Consider the following 26,035-nt stretch of genomic DNA (forward strand, 5'->3'; position numbering starts at 1 on the left):
CCAAATACCTCTACGAGATGGGGGTGAAGTTGTTAAGGTAGGCGGGTTTAGCTACTATACTGAATAAATTGTCGATAGCTATTGGACTTTGATTTGTTGGATTCATTGTCTGAAATACTGTTCTTTATATCTTAAATATTCATGGTAGAATAAACAAAGTTATATACTCGTATAGAATATTTAAAATAGAGCATACAGCCAGCATGAAAAGCTGACTTTTAAAACCACTAAATATAAAAAAAAAAAACCAGCTAACTTATAGGACATTTGTATGTTTTGATATTACTATTTTGATGTATAATATTAATATTAGTGAAATATTTATTGACTTGACATTTAAAGACATGTTTTTAAACATTGGAAAATACGTGTTTCTCGCCCCGTCCAATATCCCACAGTCGTGAATATATAAATTTATTAACAACATCGAAAACGCTCTACATTACATATTGTCAGATATATTATTATTTTAAATGTACCTATTGAAATAAACCAGTTTATGATACTTAAGTCACATTCTTCACATTTTTAGCTCTCTGATCCAGTTATGTATTCACTTATAAAAAATCAACCAAGCTAAAAAATAAGTCAAGACAAAGCTAAGCAATAAAGAATTGTGAAGTTTTTAACTTTAATGTATGTAGGGGTATTATAGATAGTGTCTTTTAGTTGCCTGTAACGACATGACGGATAACGATAAAGGAGCTGTAATAATGATCTAATATTATCGTGAGTGCTATAGTCTTTATAACTTCATGTAAAATGCAAGATGGCAGATATAAAAGGAAAAATTTAATAATACTATATAAAAATCTTACTAACAGAATAAATTTGTAACTAAGCGATGTTTGTTCATGGGTGATATTTAAAAAAAAATATGTTTTTTTTTACAACACGGGGGCAAACGAGCATGCGGCTCACCTGATGGTAAGTGACTACCGCCGCCCATGATCACCCACAACACCAGCGGCATTGCAGGTGTGCTGCCGGCCTTTTAAAAAGGAATATGCTCTTTTCTTGAAGGTTATGTCGTCGTATCGGTTCGAAAATACTGCTGCTGGAAGTTGATTCCAAACAGTGGTTGTGCGTGGAAGAAAGTGCCTACTAAACAAATTGTGGCCATAAATTACAATGATATACAGAAAGGTCATCTACCTTTTTGTATATTATTGTAATCTGTGGTCTATGTTATGGTAACTCTAGGGATTAATTTACTATTTATTACTAGTCTGTTTCAGTAGGACTTAATGAAAATATAAACAAAAGAATTATTAATCCGACAGTAAAACAGTTTGCTGATATTCAATAATACTTAAATCATATCAGATAAGTCGATTGAATGTTTCGATTTGTTATTAATTTTATTGGTTATTTTTTTCATTACGTCTATTGAAATAAACTATTTCTTATTTATTTATACTTAATTTTACATACTAATAGTACATAAAAATATAACAGAGGTTAATAAATGTACAAAGGTGAGTTTAAAAGAGTTCTCTTTTAGCAAAGCTAAAGTGAAATGGAGCATCAATGTCAGTGGCTAAAGCGGTGTACAATAATGTGAAAATTAAAAAAAAAAGAAATTAAGTTTATACATAGCTAATTGTATCATATTTATATATATTGTATATATATATATATATATATATATATATATATATATAAATATCTTATTAAAACATACATACATATCTGTCACGCCTGTTTCCCATTAGGGTAGGCAGAAACAATGGAACGCCAAATGCTTCGATTCAAACAAACCTCTTTCGCTTCTTCCACATTCATCAATCTTTTCATACACGCTCGCCGGTTACGGGTGCTTTTAATTTGGCTCTTCTTCAGCACGTCGCCTATTTGGTAAAACTTATTAAAACAAATACATTGATTAGCGATGTATACTTAGGACACGATGGGTAGCTGTAGTTAGTGTGTGTAAATGTTTGATATGTACGGTAGGATTTTTCCTAGCAACAGCCATAAAGACCGAACAATATATGTTGATCTGGCATTTATGTTATTTCCTGTCAATCACCGTAATTCCGTTTGAGGTTTTTTGTTGACCTCCTTGGCAGAATTGGAGAACTATTAATTTTTATGAATAAGGGCCCGGATTTAATTCTTATATAGAACATTTTTATTATCTTTTTTTCTATACAATTTTTAATGGATGAAATTGGTATGCGAGTGCTGATAGGCGAGGACAAAGCCCGGTCAGTTGAATCATCTCGAGAAATTTATCAAGAATCAACCATTATAGTTTTTAGGGAGGACCACGAATTAATAGTGCATAAGTTATTTTATGTTTTTATATTTTTACTTAATTTCTCATGATACCAGGCATATTAGTTATTCCTTGAAATTATTATTTTTAAAACTTATTGTACATATGTATGTTTATGTTTTTAAACGTATGCCCCTTGAAGAATTCTTCCCCTTCTTCTGGATGAAGTAGAAACAACTATCGATAACGACAAATGTAGTATTTATATAGATCATGCAATTATTATGATTGTTTGTCACTTTTATTTTTGATTATTATCTCAATAATAACATATATAATACATACTCGTGTAATATACAAAAAATTTTTGTGTACAAAAATACATTCCGCAAAAAAAAAATTACACACAAGCCTATAGTAATTACGAACCTTGGTATCTATTTACGACGCAGCAATTATTTTGGTCGGTCGATGACTTTATACAATTTGTCTCGTTTACCGTAGTAAATCTTGTTTTTTTTTGGTGTTGAAAATCCCTTAACTAGGCTTCACCAGTTATGTGAGAGAAAAAAAATAATACATCCTCTTTATTTTGGAGATTTCCGTATTTTTTTCGGATTTGATTCCGAGAATTGTGTATTTATTACGTATTAAAAGTGTTCTGTTATAATTTTTAATATACGCTTAATATTTTTCAACATAATAATACCAAAAATAACATTATTACGATTATTTTATACATAAACCGATTTTATATATAAACCAAGAGTAAAGTAGTAGATTATACGAATAAATCTGTATTTTATCACTTTTAGTTTTTTATTATCTAGAACTTTATTTTAGAGTCACATAAATTACTAACTCAGACTTAGGGAAATTGTTTTTATTACTGTTACTGTTATGTTATATTTTATTATAGTAATAGGGATATTAAAAGCAAAGGCCGACAAGTATACTAAAACTCGTTCTTTTTGTTGTTACAGGTAATGTGATGCCGTCATTACTTTGGCAACTATGGAGACTGATTACGAGGATATTCTGATGCTAAATATTTCAAACGCTACGGCCCACGCGGCCGCGTACGCCGAACCTGACTCTTTGAATCTCTTAGTGCCTGTGAGCATCGCGTACAGCATCATCTTTACCGCTGGCATTTTGGGAAACATCAGTACATGCGTCGTCATTGCGAGGAACCGGTCGATGCACACAGCTACGAACTTTTACTTATTTAGCCTCGCAATTTCCGATCTTATACTCCTTATTTGCGGGTTGCCTATCGAACTGCACCGCATATGGCATCCGTTTACGTACCCGCTGGGTGAGCCGCATTGCATCGCACTGGGCTTAGCATCAGAGACATCAGCTAATGCTACTGTGTTGACTATAACAGCGTTTACAGTTGAGCGATATATAGCGATATGTCGACCGTTCATGTCGCATACAATGTCCAAGTTGTCACGAGTGGTCCGTTTCATTTTTGTGATTTGGGTGTGTGCGTTGTGTACTGCAGTGCCGCAAGCTATGCAGTTCGGGATTGTGACGGATGTCGATAATATACAAAACACTAGTGTATGTACAGTCAAAGGTGAAGGTGTACATCAAGTGTTCGTAATTTCGAGTTTTGTATTTTTCGTAGTGCCAATGTCTGTGATTTGTGTGCTCTACGCGTTAATAGGGATCAAGTTACGGACTTCTACTGTTTTGAAGGTGAAAAAACCATCTGTGGAAAGTCAAGAGCGGTGCTCCACTGGCACTAGCACCCGATATAAAAATGGAACAGCCCAAGGACGAGTTATTAGAATGTTAGGTGGGTGGACTAAATTGCACAACAACAATATTATTTTCTATTCGGTGCGATACAAATCTGTTATTTTCAGTTTTATATTTGATACATATTCATATTAATATCTTATATATTTTGATATATATTAAAATATTATATCTGATATATTTTAGTTTATGCAAACGAAGTCGGAGGACACGTGGACAGCTATTATAAAAAAATATATTTTCATTATCTACATATTTTTTAAAAATTCTAATATAATCCATCTGTATTGTTACTTATCTTCTTGTATATACATCACAGAAATTCGTTGTCCAACTCATAGATTTGGATATTTATAAGCTCATATCGAAACAACTATTTTTCATATAGTTTTGTATCAGTAATACCATAAATTATATGATAAATAAATAGGTATCCTGAATATTTTATTTATTATTTATTTATTTTTATTTATTATTGAAACTAATTATAACTGACCTTATATCAATCGAATATCTATCTCTTTATAGGTAGAATTCAATTTGTTACCAGTACGTAAATTTACTCATGTTTTAAATATACTGATACTAAATTTTTGTGTTAAAAATTTACAAATGGCGACAAACTTTTGTGCTCCCATACTTGTGCTAACTTAACAGTTAGACGCGCTGTATTAAAAATGGGAGGTTCAAAATTTTTTGTCGATTATGCTCCTTTGATAAAAATAGCCAGTTTCATAGTTAGAAGAATACTAGTAATTTCCATATTAGCTTGTATATGAAGTGACGATATGTCTACTGTTTATCGGGAGATAAAAATGTGCATGACATTCAATGTCCGAGCTGAAGGAAGCCTCAATTCAAAAAGGATTTGGGATTTGTATTTCCTTGTAATCGAGTGAATTTTAATGAATGAAATTTATCTTTATATGAAATTAAGTATAATATTTCATATAAAGTAAATAATTATGTAATTTTATAATAATTCAACGGAATATGGAATTGTAAAGCATTAAATATATTTAGGTAAATAAAGTCTTGATAAAGTTAAGATCCATATAAAGCAGACTATTTCAACTATGAAGTTCTTTGTTGTTATTCTATTGACATTACAAACGGGCTTAATTTATGATATTTTATGAACGAACCAATGTAGTAACTACGACTTCATTTGTAGAATAAAATTTATTTTCAACTCTAGTTCTTTGATTAGATTCTATTGTACTGGATTCACAATGGCTATTTAAGTTTCACGTCGATATTTCAAAAAATCTTAAGTACCGTCTTAATGAATTCCTAGGACACTGTGTATATGTGTAAACAATACAGTACCTAAAGCCTACGATAACAGATTGCGGATTATATTAAATGGAGACAAATCTCACAAATATGTTCGTAGTAACTGTTTTATTTCCTTGGTTGTTTAAGAATATTTCTCAACTTTCGATGGTTGCAGGTATATATATATATATATATTGTAACGGATTTTGTCTTAATTTGTATCGACGAATAGAGTGTTCGTTGGAAAAAATTAACTTTCTTAGTGTGTTACTTTATGGTTTTCTAATACAAAAACTCATTAAATGTGAAACAGATAGTACCTATTTTAAAGAAACGACTGCTCATGTAATCTTAAATTTGTAGCTGTCACCTCTTAATGTTTAGAAATCCTTTGATACCAGTGTGCGCCGCCTCTGAATATACTAGAAACATTTTGTGCTTATGGACGGAGCTTGACTGGCTGCACAAGCCAAATGTAAGACTATTGCGGAAATAAGCGTCCAATTTACATTACATTATATTACCTATTTACAACATAGAAGAACTATGTATGTCTTTGTTCATTGTAAATAAATGTAATAAAAAAATAAATGTCTGTCTAAAAGTTTTTATGGCGCTTTCGACCTATATGAAGGCTAGCCATATGGTTTATCGGACACGAAATTCGAAGCAAGTTACACTTTAGTAATATTGTAAATATGAAAATTCGTAAAGAACTTTGGGTGTCTGTTATTTCTGTTAATCATGCTTAAACAGATGAATGGATTTAAATGAAATTTGGTACACGAGTAGACTATGTCCTAACATAGATGATACTTTATATATATATATATATATATATATATATATATATATATATATATATATATATATATATATATATATATATATATATATATATATATATATTCTTTATGGCACTTGATCAATACATATAACGATTAGTTTAACAACTTGTTAGAAAGGGAGGGCTTATCTCTAAAAAAGATCTCTTCCAGCCAACCCAGTGTAATTAGAGAGATTCACGCAGATAAAATAAAGGAATATAGTTAATTTAAAATATTTGAATGTAGAATGCATTCCACATTCAAATATAATAAATTTGTGTATAAATAGAATTTACTTCATATAATAGGCAGGATTTCGTTTCGCAAGAAAAAAAACTCACACGCACAACTGTATTAGAAATAAAACAGATACTAATTATTGATTGCAACAAAATAATTTTATTTAAAATTTCTATTGTACTTTGACAGATATCTGACTATAATAAAATTTATTAAATGTCAACACTCATCAAAATCTGCTTGGTGACTTAGGTACTCACAATAATATGTAAGGACTTTTTTGGAAATATCGAGGAAAATAGAAGGCATTAAAAGAAGCCACAAAATTTCGAATATAATTTTTATATTACGTATAAAAATAAAAACTGAACGTTGGTATTTTGTTTCTATATTTATAACAAAGAACAAAGCTTACAAAATGACGGAAAATATCAAACAATTTCAGAAACTACGTGTTCCAAATATCCATGAGCTATAAATTAAATATAGAATATAAATAATTTAGTTTGGTTTGCTGTAGTCGGAAACTATAATTTCCTACTGTCGGTATAGCAACAAAAAATATACACCAAGTTTGGTTTAGTTGCAAAAAATATTAAGTATTTTCGAGTAACACTTTAATCCACTTGCGATCCACAAAATTACATTATCCGAGATGCCGATATGGTAAACAACTTTCTAAACTTTTTTTTAACCGAATCGAATAAGCTAGGTAAATTTGAATCAATTTTGATAATCCTGTTTGGAATTGATAGGTCTAGTTATAGTGGTTATTTCCATATTAATTATATTATTACTCATAATTATGAATAAAGTACGCAAAGAAGCCATTTTAATTAAAATGGCACATATACATAAATAAAAAAAAAAATTAAATATGTAACTTTTTAAACTGTTGTGTTTTTTTAAATGATGTCTATATGTATGTATAACAACTGTTAATATTAAACATAAAGATAATTATGTTTCTTTCTTTTACTGTTTTTTTTTTTTTTGTAAAGAGTAGGTAGTAATTTATCGTAATAATATTGTGCATTTCAACGCTTTGTGATGACAGAAACATCGTGTAAATCACAACTGTTTCTATTTCTGATTTACTGATGGCGAATTTATTCGTTTTTAAATGGTAGCATTTTTTTTTTACAGAAATGTGAATCGTAAAAATATCTCTTATATTGTTATATTGATTTCCTTTAAATTTTTTCACTGATAAGTACATTCTTATTAAAAGTTAGTTTAAATAACAATTAATACAAGTTTAGAGTTGCAGACAACCTCACATGCAGTTATTTAGGGGAGAGTGGGGGAATTGAGAACGGTGGGTAATTGGGAACAGCTAGGTAAATAATACTTCCCCCCACATTACACCATCCCGCGCTTGTTCAACGGACGCATCCAGCGCCCCTCAGTGTACACCAAATAGTAAGAGTGAAAGGCCACATGTACGCTGTCACGGTAAGTCGAACAATGTTTTTTGCATTTCTTTTATAATTTTTGTCGTGTCTTATAATAGGTGTAACTATCATATTTTTTAATTCAAAGGCACCATATTTTGTTATTATCATGCATGTACTATCTGCTTCCAAACCCTACGTGATTGAAGGTTATCAAAAATACTATTGAGGATGGCGGCCATTTTGATATATATTGACTAATTTGGGCAATTGGGAATGGCATCAGGCGGGTAATTGGGAACGTTTTCAATTACCTCTCGCGTTCTTAGTTTACCCCTAGTACTGCTGGTTAATTATGTAAAAATGTTTTAACTTTAAAAATTGTTTTAGATGCCTCGAAACTATATACGAAAGACTGAATCGAAATACAAAATTGAAGATCTTCGCCATGCAGTTGAAGATGTTAGAAGTAAGAAGCTCACATTAGGCCAAGCTGCTACCAAATATTCAATACCAAAATCAACATTATTCAAACAATTAAAACAAAACAAAGTCAAGACACTAAAAAAAGGTCGATCTGCTGTATTTAATAGAGAACAAGAAGACCAGCTAGAAAAATATATACTTGATTGCTGCAAGACTTTTTATGGAATAACACCAACTTCATTACGTAGAATTGTTTTTCGATTTGCTGAAGCTAATTCTTAAAAAAGCTGAAACACAATTTTAACAAAGAAACCGAAGATAGCATACAATAAGGAATGTGCATTGTACATGGTTAACAATCCTGGGAAACGAATAATCCAATACGAGGTTGGAGAACTTTTTACAAAGGCGTACAATAAAACAGCTAACATAAGCAAGGCTGTCAGTGGATTTAGAGCCGCTGGAATTTATCCTATTAATCCTGACAAATTTAAAGACATCTTTGAGAATACGACATCTAATCAATCCTACATCAGTCAGATTCAAGAATGCGATGCTCATAAAACTACAGCTGAGCAAAGTTTAAATTTATCCGATAACACTGTCAGTCAAAGTAAAACTCCTTCTCCATCCACTTCTGTGCCTCTTACCGAAATCATTAATATGCCTATCATACCTAAAACAAGAACCACTTCTGTGCGACAGAATAAGAGACATTCTCAAATTTTATCCAGCTCACCGATAAAAATTGAACTTGAGGGAAAGCAGAAAAAAACAAAATGAGAGAAAAGCTAAAAAAGAAAAAGTTCCGAATAAAACACTATAAAAGAACATTAAAACCATAAAAAAAAATCTAAGAGTCAAGGGTAAAGGAGGGAAAAATTTAAAGAAGGCTTTGCAAGAAAATAAGTTCGAAGAAGAGTTTTTTGTATAATGTGCAACGAAAAATATGAATCTCCGCCGACAGAGGATTGGATTATGTGCGTCATCTGTAAATTCTGGGCACATGAAAAATGTACTGCTGGCGAGACTCTAGGGTACGTGTGTGATATGCGCCAACCAAAAAAACTATAGTTTATTATAAAGATTTAATTGTGTCGTTTCTAATTACCCCATACCGTTCCCATTTACCCTTCGGGATGATCTCAATTACCCCATAGGGTATCGGGTAAAAAGAAACGACAACGTTTTTTGTTTTCGTTAAAATTTCTAATGAAACGTTGATTCTTGAGAGTTTTTCTGTAACTGATAAGTAGATAGATAAGTAAAGTTTATATTGTAATAAAAGTTGCTATATCTAAGACTTTTTTCTATTATTTTTGGACGTTGGAAGTTAAGTGTTCCCAATTCCCCCACTTTCCCCTATAGTTCGTGTCAATGGAATTTAAAGTAAATGTCAATTTATAATTGAACGTTCTATAAGACAGTTTATTGATGTCTAATAGTAGTAAAAAAAAGCGATTGAATATTTTGATCCCTTACTAATTTTATTTAGAGAGTGTTCTTGTAATAATTACAACAAAATTTGATTAAATTTTCATTAGGTTTTATTAAAATAGTATATGTGAATAAAGATCGTGTACAGCGTCGTTGCTTTATGAGATAAAATAGAAATAATATATCAATGGTAATTGAAACGTATTACAAGAATTAGACTTTATGATATTTGAAGAAATATTTTTTCTAACCTAGTGTATTCTAATTTATAATCTGTAAAATACAAGTTACAAATATAATAAATTTTCTAATTTATTCGTTAGTAGTGACAGTCGTTTAATATCATAAATTTAGCAGACAGATTTATGATATCATATCACAAATCTGTCCTATGTCTATCTGCTATTTTCCTGTGAATGATGCAACTTATTTAAATAATGCATGATTACGGTCCGGAGATACCACGATTGTTCAATCTTAATTATTTAATCCTCATAATTTTTTTATTTATGTCTGGATCATTGTTTATTTGTAATTCAAAAACTTTTCAAATGATTTTATAAATTCTTTGACCTATAGAAATATAATTTAAATATAAATTTCGAAAATGTTATCCATATGAAGCCGATGCGAATCGCTACTTTTTAAATAATTTTCACTTTTTTTGTTCTTCAAAGGATACGTAATAATTTATAACGTAAGCGGCCTAGTAGCTGTTGGCATTAGAGAATGACCAATTTACACTAGTATCTGTCAAAATATTAAGTCAACGTGAAACTATAATTTAATATTCTATAGATAAAATTGTCTTTTACTATGTAGACTAATTAACGACAACTTAAGTAAATAAGAAAGCAATTGCATTAAAATACATAATAATAAATATAGAAGCGACTATGCAAATATCATGTTTCACATTTACCAGACGGCCCACCTGATAAAGGGAAAATTGCCATCTATAGACACAGGGCAAACACAACTTCAGAGGGAGAAGTTGTGTTTGCATGGTTGTGTTTCGGTTTGAAGGATGCAATATGGCGTGAATTTACAGGGTACAGAGGAATAACACCTAAGTTCTCAGAAATGGCAACGCATGGGTAGGTATCATGGGCGAAACAATCCATGGTACTGCTCATGTCTATAGGCGACGGTTACCACTTTCCATCAGGTGGGCCGTCAGTTTTGCCAATTTGAGTTGTATAAAAAAAAACTGTAAAGCTCGTAGTGTCCACGTTTTACCATTTTTGAGTACCATCGTGTCATATCATGTTCTATAATTTTACTGTAAATTAATGTAGATACTACGTAGGCAAATATGTACGGTTAGTTAATGCCAATGGCTCTTTCCACACTTACGAGTATACTCGCAATATAATTTTATATTTTGCACACACACATATATATATATATATATATATATATATATATATATATATATATATATATATATATTTTTTTAATATCGTGGAGAAAATTTTAAAGATTTGTGTCTGTTATCTAGTGGCTGTGGCGCTCTCATTTTTCATCTGCTGGGCTCCATTCCACGTTCAGAGACTGCTCGCCATCTACGGGAAGCGGCTGAACACACCGTCTGAAACATTTTATCTGGTAATTATGTGATCTTTATATACTTAAATTTAAGAACAACCGAACTGACATGTATGTATTTTAGTTGAGAATGTTAGAATAGTTTAATATAATGTGTACTTACGAAACTTTTAACAATAAATTCTTCATATTATTATAATTGTAACTATTTATAATTTGTTTCAATGGAACTCGAAACAATCGGAAAAATCCATTAATTTATTCAATTTTAAGTACTACTATGAGAGTGTTTTATATTCGGATCGATTATTTGTTTATATTTTCGTTATTTTATATTGAAACAGACTACAGTATGATTCGTTATGTATAGGCCTATGTAGACAACGAACAAAAATGTCTCTTATTGATTCGTATTGTTACAAAACGTGTGCGTTGGTCCATGCAATTTTAAGGATTTTATTATTATTCTCGTTATGAACTTTTCATCGGATAAGACATCGACTTTTTGCCATTCTAAGTATCATAAAAATAATAATAAAATATGTACTGATATTTGTTTCTTGTAGATTTTAAAAATCTGGGAAGACGAGTTAAATATTTATTCAAAATTTGAAATTTTGTACTGTATTAAAATTGTCTGCGCAAACCTTTTTTTTATATATTTAGATAATATCCATATCTTATGGTTTTGCCTCGTAAATAAGAATAAAAAGTATCCTATCTGTTAATCTTTTTAGCTGTTTAAGTATAGTAGTCTATAGTTTAAGCGTGATAGTCTAACAATAATTCATGCATATTTATAAACTTTCACAGGAGTTAGGATTAAAAAATATCATATAATATAGTCTGTGATTTTCGTCGTGTGGTCCCAACATAAAATGGGCTACCCCTTCCTTTCTCGTAGGTATTGTAAGAGGGCACTAAGGGAGCTTAATGGTCGAGGGACGGGCAGCAGCTTTCCTTTAAAAAAATTATCAAAGCCTAACTGCGGTTGCCAATTCGTCTGCCAAGCGTGGCAATTACTGGCAAAACTTCCTAATAGAGGGAGGCCTATATTCAGCAGTAGGCAGTTAACGGCTGATATGATGATAATGATGGCCTGTGATCAAGTAACAAACATCTTAACAAAATTTCACATGTACAATATTTGAAAAGTAAACAACATCTTACAATGAAGTAATTACTAACCCAAATTACACAAGTACATTCACAATTAGGGGTGTAACTCAACTTCAGCTGGGGCAGCTACAATTAAGGAAACTTTTCCGACTTCAGAATAGGTTAATGTATAATGCATTATTATGTCGCCGTCATTTTGTATAATTCGCCCGTTTACGAATGATATCGTTAAATTATAAACGGCCACTTGTTTTTTACAATGGCAAAAACAAACTGTTGATACATTAGATTTTGTTAATTTAAGCACAATTTTTAAAAGAGAGACCTTGATCTAAGGTGAAATTTGTACCTTTTTTTATTCTTACAAATAATGTTTTTAAGGGGTAAAAAAATAATAAAACTTATTTACTATTCAGTACGGTTTACAGCGAGTCACTTCACCTTTTAATACGATACGATAGCAACTTTTTCCTTGATTTGCCTGATGCACCTGTGCTTTGGTCTCTCCCTTCCTCCCCTTCCTTCTATCTTCTATTATGATGCTCATAAATTCATCGTGACGTATCAAGTATCCCAATATTTTCTCTTTTCTGATTTAAATAGTTTTTATATTTCGTCTTTTTTTCCTCAACTTTATGTATCATAGTAGAAAATAACTAAAAGATAGTCCGTCATAAAAATTAATGTCTCAAATTTTACAGTATACATACAACTCTATTTAAACAACAATAATACTAGACATAAACACAAACTTGCTGTCCCGGGGTGTCGCTTCGATTTTGGAAAAGGAAATTAAATTTTAAATTGAAATACCAAAGGGCGTAATCGTATCTACGTTTCAATAAATTCAAAAGTTCTATATGAAACATTAAACTTCGATTGTGATATCGTTTTATAAAGAAAAGAAAATTGATAAGGGAGGGAATTTCTGAAAATCCTACGTTACTTGCTTACCTACATGATAAAAGGAACCTATATTAAATGTCGTGTATTTGATAAAGTGATTTTTATACTATAAAATGAGAGTGGTAAATAAGCTAAGAGCCCACCTGATGGACAGTGATAACCTATAGACATAAATAACATTATAAATATCACAGAGTACAATATACCGCCCACAGTATCCTGGGTGCATTGTAATTCCTGAGGATTAAGGTGTTATCTCACCCCGGCCACTTCATACAAAAGCAAATGACGTTTGTACATGGACCATTGTGTGTATGCTTTGAATGTGGTGCGTTCTTTTTTAAATGATATTTGAGTCACAGAGAGGGAGTGATGTCAATTTGAGAAAGAGACAGGGACTGTCTATAAATTTAAATTAGTATTGTGCCGGTAAAACTGAACATTTTGCTCATGAACTGAAAAACGAAAAAAATTTTGAATCTTCCATATCTATACTAATATTATACAGGAAAAATTTGTTTGTTTGTAATGGACAAACTTAAAAATTACTCAACCAATTATAAATTCTTTTTTCTACATAAAGCCACATTATCAATGAATAACATAGGCTTATATTACTTCGGAAAAATTAATGTATTGTTATTTACCCTTGCGTAGCCGGGCTGGATTGCTAGTTGACTAATTTAGTGCGTCCAGCTCTCAGTTGATTTAAAAAAAAAATTAAGTTAATTTTTGTCGTTTTTCGATTCTTGTTCCTTTGGGAAAAATCTTCAGTTTCACTACTAGAGTTTATTTATTTACACTTTATTGCACTATTTATAAAAATATTAAATACAGTTAATTATTTTATTATTTCTTATGAAGTGATAAAAAAGGCGGCCTTATTGCTAAGCAATTCTTTCCAGTTATTACTTAAAAGTATGTTAATGATTTCGATTTCATCTTGTATACTTATTTGAATATTTATTTGCAGGCGTACATCGTGCTGACCTGGTTGTCCGGGATACTCTACTTCTTGTCGACTGCTATCAACCCGTTCCTATACAGCATTATGTCAAATAAGTTTAGAAACGCTTTCAAGGTTAGTGCTTTACTATATCTAATATTTAATTAGGTAGATAAGAAATAGAAAATTTCATGTTAAAAAAATGTGTTTTTTGCTAGATACTTCATTGTAGAAAAATAAACTAGAGGGAGATTTTGTATATAACTTGTCTGCTTGAGTAATTCAGTCCCACTCGTGTTTCTGCCGTGAAACAGCGGTGTTTCTTATGACTGTCTCTAGATATAAAAAATGGAATATGATAAAAAAATTATAGGGCATGGAGGTATAGATTTATAATCTTAAATAACAACATATGGAGAGTATTAACAATATCACTGAATATCTGTTATATCTATAGACGACTGGTAGTTACCACTTTCGATCAGGTAGGCCGTTAATTTGTTTGCTATATCCTAAATGCATGAAAAACATTACTGAACATTTCAAAAAGGAGATTTTCATTTAAAGATTTATATATTAAAAATAAAATTTTATTTATAAATCAAGTTATTAAACATTTATCACATATAAGTTAAGTGTAGATGCAGTATCAAAAAATGTTGTATTGAAAGTATTCAGCATTAAAAGCTGTAAGATTTAATAAGATGTCTAAATCACAAAGCCCCGAGGCTCTTCCTATATTAATATAAATGAATGCATCCAATAAAAGATCTCAGGAAAAAACAATTAGGTGTAGATTATATAAATTGTCTACTCATTGCATTAAAGGGTCCTCCTGGCTAAGCGCGCGTCATATTGTCGTGAGATATTGTCAATTTTATAACCTACTATTATCTTGTTATATAATAATTATTAAATTGTTCCAAAACGTAAAATAATTAATTATAAGTAAACTTTTGTTAATTTAAATTCATCATATCAGCCTTTAACTGTCCTTTGCCTTTTTTTGCATAAGCCTGATTGAAGAAAAAAGAATGATTATTATTTTTATTCAATTCAAATTATTATAAGTAACAAAAAGAGTTTTCATGTATTAACATACTGCCCGCGGTAGAAAGTAATAGAAAATAATAATAATAATAATAATAATAAAGCCTTTTATTTATTTCCATATTCCTAATATATATACAGTATTGTTAGTATCTAATCTATTTTATATTTTTTCTTAATAACTAATTGTTAGTGTAATTTTTTCTTCGATTCTTGGATATGGACCCCTCTTTGGGTGAAGGCCTCCTCCATCTTTCTCCACAACTCTCTGTTTCTGCCTATCATAAACCAGTCTTTTCCTGTATATTCTAATATATCATCAGTCCACCGTCTTATTGGTCTACCAACGTTCCTCTTACCTCGTGGTCCTGTCCATTTCGTACTTTGAAACGTCCATCTATTATCAGTAAATCGTGAGATGTGACCCGCCCATTGCCATTTTATACGTAGAGCATGTGTGACTGCATCTGTTAATTTAGTTTTTTGTCTGATTTTTTCATTTTTAATTTTATGTATTTTTCTTAATCCTAATATACTTCTTTCCATAGCTCTTTGTGTTGTTGTAATTTTTTGTTTAACTTTCTTTGTAAAAATCCATGTTTGGCTAGCATATAATAAGCAAGGCAAAAGACAAGTGTCAAATACAATTTTTTTCATATTTATAGAATAATCTCCTTTTAAAATTTCTTTAAGGGACCAAAATTTTTTCCATGTTATGTTACATCTTCTTCCTATTTCTTCTTCGTTGTTTATTTTGTTAAATGATACTTGTTTACCCAAATATATGTACTTATCTACGTATTCTATGTTGTTTTCCCTTCTTTTAATTGGTATTTTTAAGCTGTTGGTCATTATTTTAGTTTTTGTAGTATTCATTTCTAAGCCTACTTTGAAACTTTCCTGATCTAGAGTATATATCAAATTCTCCAATTCTTTAGCTGTCTCAGCCAGTACAACAATATCATCTGCGAATCTAAGATGGCTTAAATAGCACCTATTTATTTTTATACCCTTATTTTTCCACTTTAGGTTTTGGAAAATATTTTCTAATACAGCAATAAATAATTTAGGTAATAAAGGATCCCCCTGTCTAACTCCTCTTTCTATTTTTATTTTACTTCCTTTAGTTTCTAGTTTAACTTGACTATAATTATTTGAGTATATGTATATTAAAATATTTATGTATTTTTGATCTACATTAAATTGTTTCAGGGCAGTCCATAAAGAATTATGGCTAATGCTATCAAAGGCTTTATTATAATCTATAAATGCTAGGTATAAAGGTCTATTAAATTCATTGTATTTTTCTATTACTTGTTCTAATGTTTGTATATGGTCTATTGTGCTAAATCCTGAACGAAAACCGGCTTGTTCTATCGGTTGTGCTCTATCAATTTCTTTTGTTATTCGTCTTAATATTATAGATGAGAAGAGTTTGTATATACTCACAAGTAAGCTAATTGGCCTATAATTTGCTATATCTAATGGATTGCCCTTTTTATACAATAATACGATATCTGACATACACCATTGTTTTGGTACTATTTCAGTATCTAATATCATGTTGAAAAGCTGTGTAAGGTATTTAAGTAGAACAGGTGTGCTAATTTTCACAATTTCATTGCTTATTCTGTCTAGATCAGGGTTTTTATCAGATTTTAGTTGTTTTATTCTTTCATATATTTCATTTTCGTGTATTACATCGATAGTTTTTATTTTACTAGTGCACTTTATTTCTTGTTCTACTTTAAATTCTTCGTCCTTTTTTGTATAAAGTTCCTTATAAAAATTTGTTGCTTGGACTAATATATCGTCTCTGGATACTATTGTATTGGATTTGTTACCTAGCCTTTGTATCCATGTATTATGCAGGTTTAGTTCTTTAAAAGCTCGTTTAGTGCTTTTATATTTTTTTAAATTTTTCTTAATTATTTTTTGTCTATAATCACTATAGTCTTTCCTAATTGACTTTTTTGTTTCTTTATACAGTTGGCTTAATTCTACTTTCATGTCTTTTGTTTTATTTTTTGTAAATGCCAATTCTGTTCTTCGTTTTATTAGGGACTTGGAATTTTCACTGAATATTTTATTTCTGTTCTCTTTAACTCTACTATTTGTATTGATCGTTGAACTATATAATATTGCTTTTTCTATTACATCATAGTAATTTTGGACATTTGTGATTCCTTCTATTTTTGCTTCAATACGAGAATTCAGACAGTTCCTGAAATTTGTTATCTCCATTTCTGTTTCGGGATCCTTGGTATATTATTAAATTTAATTCTGCTTTTTTTCGGTAATATTAATTGTAAAGTTGTTCTTACAAGTCTGTGATCAGATGGAAATTCTATATTATTTATAACTTCGCAATCAGTTACTAGTTTTGGCATATTCGTCAATATAAAATCTATTTCATTTTTTACTTTTTCATCTGGTGATTGCCAAGTCCATTTTTTGGACGGTTTTTTCTTAAAAAATGTATTTGTTATCGATAGTTTATATTCGAGAGCATATTCTATTAGTCGTTCGCCTTGTTTATTTCTTTTTCCGTATCCATATTTGCCCATAATGATGTTTTCTTCTTTCTTAGGATATCCTATTTTAGCATTAAAGTCTGCGATTACAATCAGTTTGTTATTAGTTAAAGTATGTGCTTTCTCAAGTTCTTTATAAAATTTTTCAATTTCTATTTCTGTACTACTCTCTGTTGGTGCATATACCTGAATTATTGATATATTCCAATCTTCGAATTTTAATTGAAGTAGCGCTATTCTTTCAGAGACACCAGTAAAACTAACTATGTTGTTTTTCAATGATTTCTTTATTAAAAATCCAACTCCATATAAACCTTTTGATTGTCCAATATAACATAAAATATAATCTTGGTATTCTTCAATATTACAACCCATTTTTCTAACTTCAGATAGCCCTATTATATCAAAGTTTATATTTCTGAGAGCATAGAAAAAAATAACAAACAATAAATTATTCCTTAATTATTCTATAGGTATATAAAATTACTATTTTAGATATGGCCCTTATATGAGTTTTTCGGTCAGCAGTCCTCACTTCAACAGTACGGACTTAGGGGGATTTTGCAGTTGCAGTTGCCCCGCTTGGCAGGCGGATGGGAACAGCAGTTAGTAGTTTAAATTACTACAGATATATTTGAAAATATGAAAATTATATTCCAATAATTATATTCATATTTCAAAATGTGTTTAATAATTTATTGAAATATAGCTACTTTTAAACTTTCATGTTGTTTACACCTATTTTATTAAAATCACGATTGGGACTTACGTATTACGATTATAGTTAAATAGGACCTACATACCTAATTTTTATTGACGACGTCCTTGGAAAATTATTTAAAATTTTGCAAACTAAAAAAATATTAACTTTATTTATTTTATAGCATACTTTAACGATAGACAATTTGATTTATTGCCGATTGCTGAACGTAGACCTCACCTTTAAGAAAGTAAGGCTTTGGTGATGTTTTAAAGAGGGACGCTGTTGCCCATTTCTAGACCATTAGATTTCCTTAGCCGCCTATTAAGACACCCACGGGGATAAAAACGGTGGCCAATTCTATGTCGGGACAACACAGTTAATTTGATTGATTGATATGACGACTGCTAATATGCTATTTAATGAGTTTTCATTTATAGTACACTAGTCGTTCACACGACTATGTCTGCATAACTGGGATAGATTGATTGCCACTATACTAAATTTTGTGACGTTAAGTTGAGCATTAGTCAAAACGTCCAAAGGAGACAGACAAATAAAAAAATGTCTTATTTATATATGTAAATATATATTAATAAAAAAATTGCGTATAACTTGTATATTATATAATAAAAAAAATATTGAAATGTACCTTTTGTTCATTTTTTTGGTGCCTACTTATAATTTTTATTTACTTATAATCTTTTATTTACTTCAAATAAAGGATTCAAATGTTTTAGGGAAAAGGACAATGGTTATGTGGGGGTACAGTCCAGAATACCTAGGTCTGTGACAATTAGGAAGGATTTCTTTTAATGGACCTGATAAGAGTTGAACCCGAAACGTCACTGTGCAAGGCAATGCCTGCCTAAGTTCTACTACGGAGATTGTTAGGCAATGGTTGAAATGTTTCATGCAACATGATAATAATATATATATATATATATATATATATATATATATATATATATATATAGACTATATAGATAGTGTGGACGTGATCGTCCATCTATATATCTAAATCGAATAGCAAACTGATAAAATCTTTACAGTAAACAATTTTTGAAAGCATTTTTTCAATTTATGTATGTCATATTTCTATAGTTATAATTCCTGTTTATAATAACTTACTCAAAAAACGAAAGTAACAATGACAAAATTTAATAAAAGATCATCCTTGCCATTCTTAGCGTAGAGGACCTCTTAAGACGACCCAGTAAAAGTATAAAATAGTATCATCATCAATAGAAGTTTATAAACACACAATAACAGTTCCACGCTCGTGATTTGTGGTATTATATCCTCCCAGAAACAAACATAATCTACAGATTTATTTTCCCCACTAATAGGGTAAATGAGTAGATTGTACTAACAAAAATATTTACGTTTTCCTATATGGTGTGACGAAGTGTAAACACACATAAATAATGGCAATAGACACCCAGTCGTATTGATCAATCAGATCAAAGACATTCTGGGGGAGAGATAGAACCCGACTGTTACTATGAAAATGTGAATCGTCACGATTACGAGACGTTTAGTATGTGACCAAGCGTTATTTATTTGTCACTAGTTTTAACAAGTGACTTCTTCCTTACAACCGGGAATTATTGACATGTATTGATTGACTGGGTTAAAAACTTTATTCTAAAACACAGAACAGAAACAGTGCTATTATGTGTCCTAGTTGTAGTTTATTTATAATTTTCTCCATCTCAAATACTACGCATATGCTAAATTAAATGACGAGTGCTTGTCTGACGAACAGCTGAAAGTTTACAACTTTCTTTAGTTAGAATTACATAGAAAATGTGATGAAAATAGAAATTATTAATATTAAATCAAAGAAATTAATAATATCTATTCAGATGGCAGTAATTTTTAGTAATAATCTACTTAAGTATTCTCTGATATTAATTTCTTTTACATCTTCATGGTACCTATTATAATTTATTATTTTTCCCTAAATAGGTTTCAAATACAACAAGACATTTTAATTATCTCTTATATTACACTTACGCAGAAAGTGGCCACTTTCTTTCCCCGAAACAAGGAAGAGAGTTTGTCTTAAGTTTGAAACAGTGTGATGATGATGAAGCCAATATTGTATGAAAATCCGTTATTATACTATTATTTTTAATTGTTAAATCCCTTTAACACACAGTCTATTAAGTCTTATTCTGATACTTATTATATTATTATACATTAACAATAATTGCGCATCATCATCGTGTGAATTACAGAAAAAATACATTCCAAATTCGAATAATAATGGTAACAAAAAAAAAAAGAATAGTACATCAGTTTACTATTTCGGAATTATATTATTACAAGTATTGATAAGTATTAAAACTTATTAAAATGTTAAATTGAAATCATCTTTATTCAAATAGGCTTGTTTACAAGCACTTCATTCAAATCGTTATTATTTTATGAATACGGGGTTCGGAAAGTTGATGTCTGTTGAGAACCTTCAAGTAACTCAATAGATAGATAGATAGATACTCTTGACTGTTTCCTCCAAAAGATTACAATAGTAAACTCATTATAAATATAAATAATTACAAGAAAAAATCACAATGAGAAAACAATGAGCGACCTTATCGTTAAGAGCGATCTCTTCCTGGCAACCTTTGGATGGAGAGGAGTAATTATAAACAATTTGGTGGAAGGCACGATGAAAAATTAATCAATAGTTACTCTTTTAAATCTCTGTTAACATTATATGTATTTATTTAAATGCACTATGTCTAAAATTACATGGTCATTAAAAAGCTTGTGCATGACGACTAACATCATGCACAATGTTCAATAAATGTTTTTAATAACAGTTTTAAATTTATTAAAAAATATATTTATATTATCTTTCGGTATGTTATAATAACATTTAATGCCCATTCCCATAAATAGCCTATTAACTTTTTCTAAACGATACTCTGGAATAGCAAGTTTCAATTTTTATCTAGTGTTAAGATTATTCTAATCGCTGTTGGCTGTTGACTGTCGATGAGTACGTATATTACAAGTTAGTGAAAAAATGAATTAATACAACAATTATTGTTGTTGTCAAAATAATTTGATACATTTGGTATTATTTTTTTAACAAATCTTAACTATATTAATAGGTGTATTTTTTTTTATAACAGGAATATAAATAATTCTACATTTCGTGGTTAGACAAATTTCTAATGTATAATAAAATATAGTAAAGTAAAAAGTATTAGCAAGAAAAATACACAAAACAATTGAAATATATCGAACATATTCTATATTTATTAGTCTTTTTGTAGCTTTTAACGAATTTGACGAATATTGAAAAAAGAGGATCGGAAACTTTTTTAGTTGGTTCGCTTTGTGGAATAAGCAAGCAAGGGAATAGAATAAATCATCCCTAGGAATAAAATTTATTTGTAGAAAAAAGTAGGAAAGTGATCTTGGAGCTATTTAAATATGAGTCTTGTAAAATGAAGAAAATTTAAGTGTACAGATGTGTAATATAATATAATAATGTTTAGTTTTGATATGAATTTGAAAGGATTTTTATCATATTTGCCGAGTTAAATATTTGTATTAACAATTTGACATGAATGTTTGAAACATATATAATCATAAGCTTTTGGTTCCAAAGTTTACATAATATCAGCGGGATGCAAGGTAAATCCGTTGTTATTTAAATACAAGGTGGGTTTGAGACTATTTTCACGTTATCGTGATAAAAAGTAGCCTGCTATATTACATATATGTATACCAAATTTTAATACAAAAACGACGGTGATGACGAAAGGAATAAACAAATCCACTTTCATATTTATAATCCTTCTATATCCTGAGATAATATGTAACTAATGTTCTTCACTAAAGCAATTTTTAAAGTACGACATGGTAATTGGTCCGCTATTGAGCTGTTAAGTTAAACAAACAAATTCACTGTCATTAATTGTAATATTAGAGCCTAAAGATTTAGAATTGATGAAAATACCTGATAATAATCTGTTAGGATTAATATATATGCTACACCGGTTACAAATATAATGATATAAACTAAGAGGATATCCAAAACTTAATTATATTATTTCCTAGCTTTTCAACACAAACAGGCAGTCAGATAAATAAGCTAGGCAGTGTGTCATTCTTATAATTTTAATATAGTAATGTTATATAGGCTGGCCCAAAAGTCCTTAGAAAAGTAAAATTTGAATTAAACGAAAATGGCGCGCGTGAGCGGTGCAGGGGAAGCGGGGGCAGTAACTTCGGTTTCTGGGAATTTAGTCGCGATGGAGCGTTTCACCGGAGCGGACCGTGCGTTTTGTGTGCGCGAGTTTTATCAAAACAACAATTCGGTAACCGTTGCGAGGCGTAAATTTCGAGAACACAAAGGTTTACACAACTTTGATGACACCCCAGCTCTCCAAACGATTGAGAATTGGGTTGATAAGTTCGAGGAGACCGGTTCGACGTTAGATAAACCGCGGTTGGGTCGCCCAAGGACATCACGTACGGAACAAAAGTGGCACAATCTATTCGTGAAAATCCTACACAGTCAACTCGTAAGCATTCCAGTGCATTAAACGTATCCAGGACATCGTTACAACGGATTTTGAAGAAAGATTTACTTATGCACCCTTACAAAATTCAGTTGGTGCAAGAATTAAAAGAAACTGATGCTATTCAGAGAGTGAATTATGCTAATGAAATGTTTAATCGGTTTACTTCGTTCAATAACATAATGTTCTCTGATGAGGCACACTTCCACATTAACGGACATGTTAGTAAACAAAATTGCCGCTATTGGAGCCCGATTAATCCAAAACTTAAGCACCAGAAGCCCTTACATAGCCCTAAAGTTACAGTTTGGGCCGCTATGTCAGCCCATGGCATCATAGGGCCTTACTTTTTTGAGGACGGCAGAGGGCGTGCTGTTACTGTTACTTCGGAGCGATATGTGGCCATGATCGAGGAGTTTTTCACACAAAAATTGCAAAACTTTCCAGGTTTTAATGCTCGAACATGGTTTCAACAGGATGGAGCAACTTCCCACACCTCCAATACTGCTATGCCCGTTATCCGTCAACTTTTTCCAAACAAAGTTATCTCTAAGAGAGGAGACATTTCAGGCCACCACGTAGCCCGGATCTGACTCCAATGGATTTTTTTTTGTGGGGCTACCTTAAGGCTAAAGTGTACGACTCTAACCCGCGGTCAATTAATGACCTAAAAGAAAACATCCGCAGAGAAATGGCAAGCATTTCAGCAGTGACGAGCCGCGCAGTCATCGACAATTTCAAAAGGCGTTTGCAAGAGTGCCGTGACTGTAACGGATTACATTTGGACGACGTTATTTACAAAAAATAATTCCCGTTTTTCTAGCTATATTTACAAATAAAAATATTATTCATAGTGTAATTAGTTTTATTTTAATTAATTTTTTTCATTACTAAGGACTTATGGGCCACCCTGTATTAATAAAAAGCAAACAATCTCAAACTTTCATGTTGGTGACAGAGTATGAATACAAAGTGTCATTACTATGTTTTATCTCCAGGATAAAGTAAAAGTTGCTTATGGAAACAAAACACAATACGTCAGTATAAGAGATGGAAAACACGAAATAAAACTCTATAACAAGTAATATTAGCTTAATACCCTCCTCAGGGGAGAGGGTGGGGAAGGAGAGTTAGTAACGGAGACAAGAGGCCCTATTGCTAGTATATAGGGTATATAATTGCCTATCAGGTCGATCTGTCTGACGTCAGGTCTGCACGGTTCCCAACAAATGTTTATTTTTTTAGATTAACAAGAGCCTTAAGTTAATTTTTTTATAATTATTACATTGCATGAACTTAAATATTATAGACCTAAAACATATGTACAAGTGAGTATTACCATTGGTTTGCTTTTACAATCTGCAGAGCGAGGTGCTGTAAAAAAAGAAAAGAAAATGTAATGTGAGTGACTAAGTGCATGCATAAAGTGTATTGATACTACGGGTGATAGCAGTCTTCACCTATTATTCCTCACTGATGATCCGTCATCACTAGCATATATCGGTAGCCCAAACAGAGTTACTATTCTATTATCATTTTTTAGTAAAAATCTTTCTCTGAGCAAACCATGCCTAGCGATGGGATTGTAATGGGTTACTATAGTAAATAATTGAAGCTGTAAGAGATGTGGTTGTAAACCTTTTCTTTATTATTAGTAAACGTAGATATCGTAACTATACTAAATATTTTAATTGAAATATTTTGTAACTGGTTTATTGTTATGGAAGATTTACAGGTTTTTATTATACCTAAGTTTTACTGCATGCAGATATTAAAAAAAAACAACGTTTTATTCAAGTGAATTTATTTCTTGGAGTGTGGATACTATTTATAATACAAATATATAAATTTCTGATATTTTTTTTTTCAATTTGAAGTTGTTTAAACTTTATCAAGTGAAAATTGTACCTACTCATAGTACCCAGCTTTAGAAGTTTGTTAAGGTTAAATTTGTAAAACGTAAGGTAAGCTTGTACATATCAACATTATAAATTAAGTATAATAACTAGGAAGGAAGTTTGTAACAGGTAAATTTAAAATTAAAACAAATGCCGAGGTTACATTACGGAGATATACGACTACACGACATTATTAATTAAAAAGTTGCTTTCTTGTAACTACTTTATAATATGTTTATAACAAATGTAGAATATATATATTTGCATTGCAAAGATAAACAGCTGCTCCAATCGTCACTAAATTAAAAGCGAAAACAATACAGAAATAAACATTATCCTTTGCAAAAAGAAATTATGAAAATCTGTTTAGAATTGGTGGCGCAATTGTGTTTCATATACGAGTAGGAGAAAAAAAATTAAACGATTTATTCTTCTTTCGGAAGTCACTTAAAAATTGTCCCCAATACAACCTAAAAACATATTATATTAAGATATTAGTAAAGAAGAATATTAACCGTAAATTTAATTAAATTTATTTAAGTTTCAACATTACATTTAAAAAACAAAATATTAGTTTGTTTATAAGTTAGTTTGTATTTATATTATAAGTATTTTATTTTTAGTGTCTTTAGTATGAGATTGTATATCCAGTATACACATGTAAATTTTTTTTATTTTTAGACATACTAGTGTAGACGTATAATTTATCAATAGGATTGTATATGTTTATTTCAGGGTATTAATTATGGAGTTTTATTTTATTATTATTACATTATTCTGAAATAACTTAGATTTAAGGGTCAATTTACTTTTACGATTCTATAAAGAACGAAATGATAGATTTTTATATCTTTTTACTAAGGTTGATTAATTGTTTGGAATAAAAACAGAAAGGAAATACATTTTTTTATGTTTTCTAGAAGCATTTTCCCCTATCTAGGTATTGCCAATAAATGTTTACATTTATGTATAAATGAGGAATAGTTTAGTTACTTTTATACTTTGCCGTTGTTTACACATATTTTTAATACATAATCGGGACTTAACACGATATAAAAGCCTTAACAGGTAAATAGTACCTACATGCCTGCTTCTTTATTGCCGACCCTTCGACGTGGATTGAACCACAACGTGGTGCAATGAAGTTGTGTATTTTTTACAATTGTGTACAATATTTAAAATGTGAGGGATATTTTC

At 30.4% G+C, this 26,035-nt stretch overlaps 2 protein-coding genes across 3 annotated transcripts in view; both read left to right on the forward strand.

The window, feature by feature from the left end:
• Positions 1-26,035, forward strand: part of LOC113509311 (pyrokinin-1 receptor-like) — a 105,609-nt gene that overhangs the window by 57,794 nt on the left and 21,780 nt on the right. For both annotated transcript variants that reach the window (XM_052900148.1, XM_052900149.1), the window contains exons 2-4: positions 3,205-4,028; positions 11,095-11,201; positions 14,140-14,247. In XM_052900148.1, the coding sequence (XP_052756108.1) occupies positions 3,236-4,028; positions 11,095-11,201; positions 14,140-14,247 (1,008 nt within the window). In that variant the 5' untranslated portion in view covers positions 3,205-3,235. The remainder of the gene's footprint in view (positions 1-3,204; positions 4,029-11,094; positions 11,202-14,139; positions 14,248-26,035) is intronic.
• Positions 7,759-9,470, forward strand: LOC128201870 (uncharacterized). Its single transcript, XM_052900150.1, has 2 exons — positions 7,759-7,791; positions 8,121-9,470. Exons 1-2 carry the CDS (start codon positions 7,777-7,779, stop codon positions 8,436-8,438), a joined length of 333 nt encoding a protein of 110 aa, XP_052756110.1. The 5' UTR covers positions 7,759-7,776; the 3' UTR covers positions 8,439-9,470.

Source organism: Galleria mellonella, unplaced genomic scaffold (assembly GCF_026898425.1).
Source record: "Galleria mellonella isolate WM207_F2 unplaced genomic scaffold, CSIRO_AGI_GalMel_v1 utg64, whole genome shotgun sequence".
In the NCBI taxonomy this organism is placed as follows: domain Eukaryota; kingdom Metazoa; phylum Arthropoda; class Insecta; order Lepidoptera; family Pyralidae; genus Galleria; species Galleria mellonella.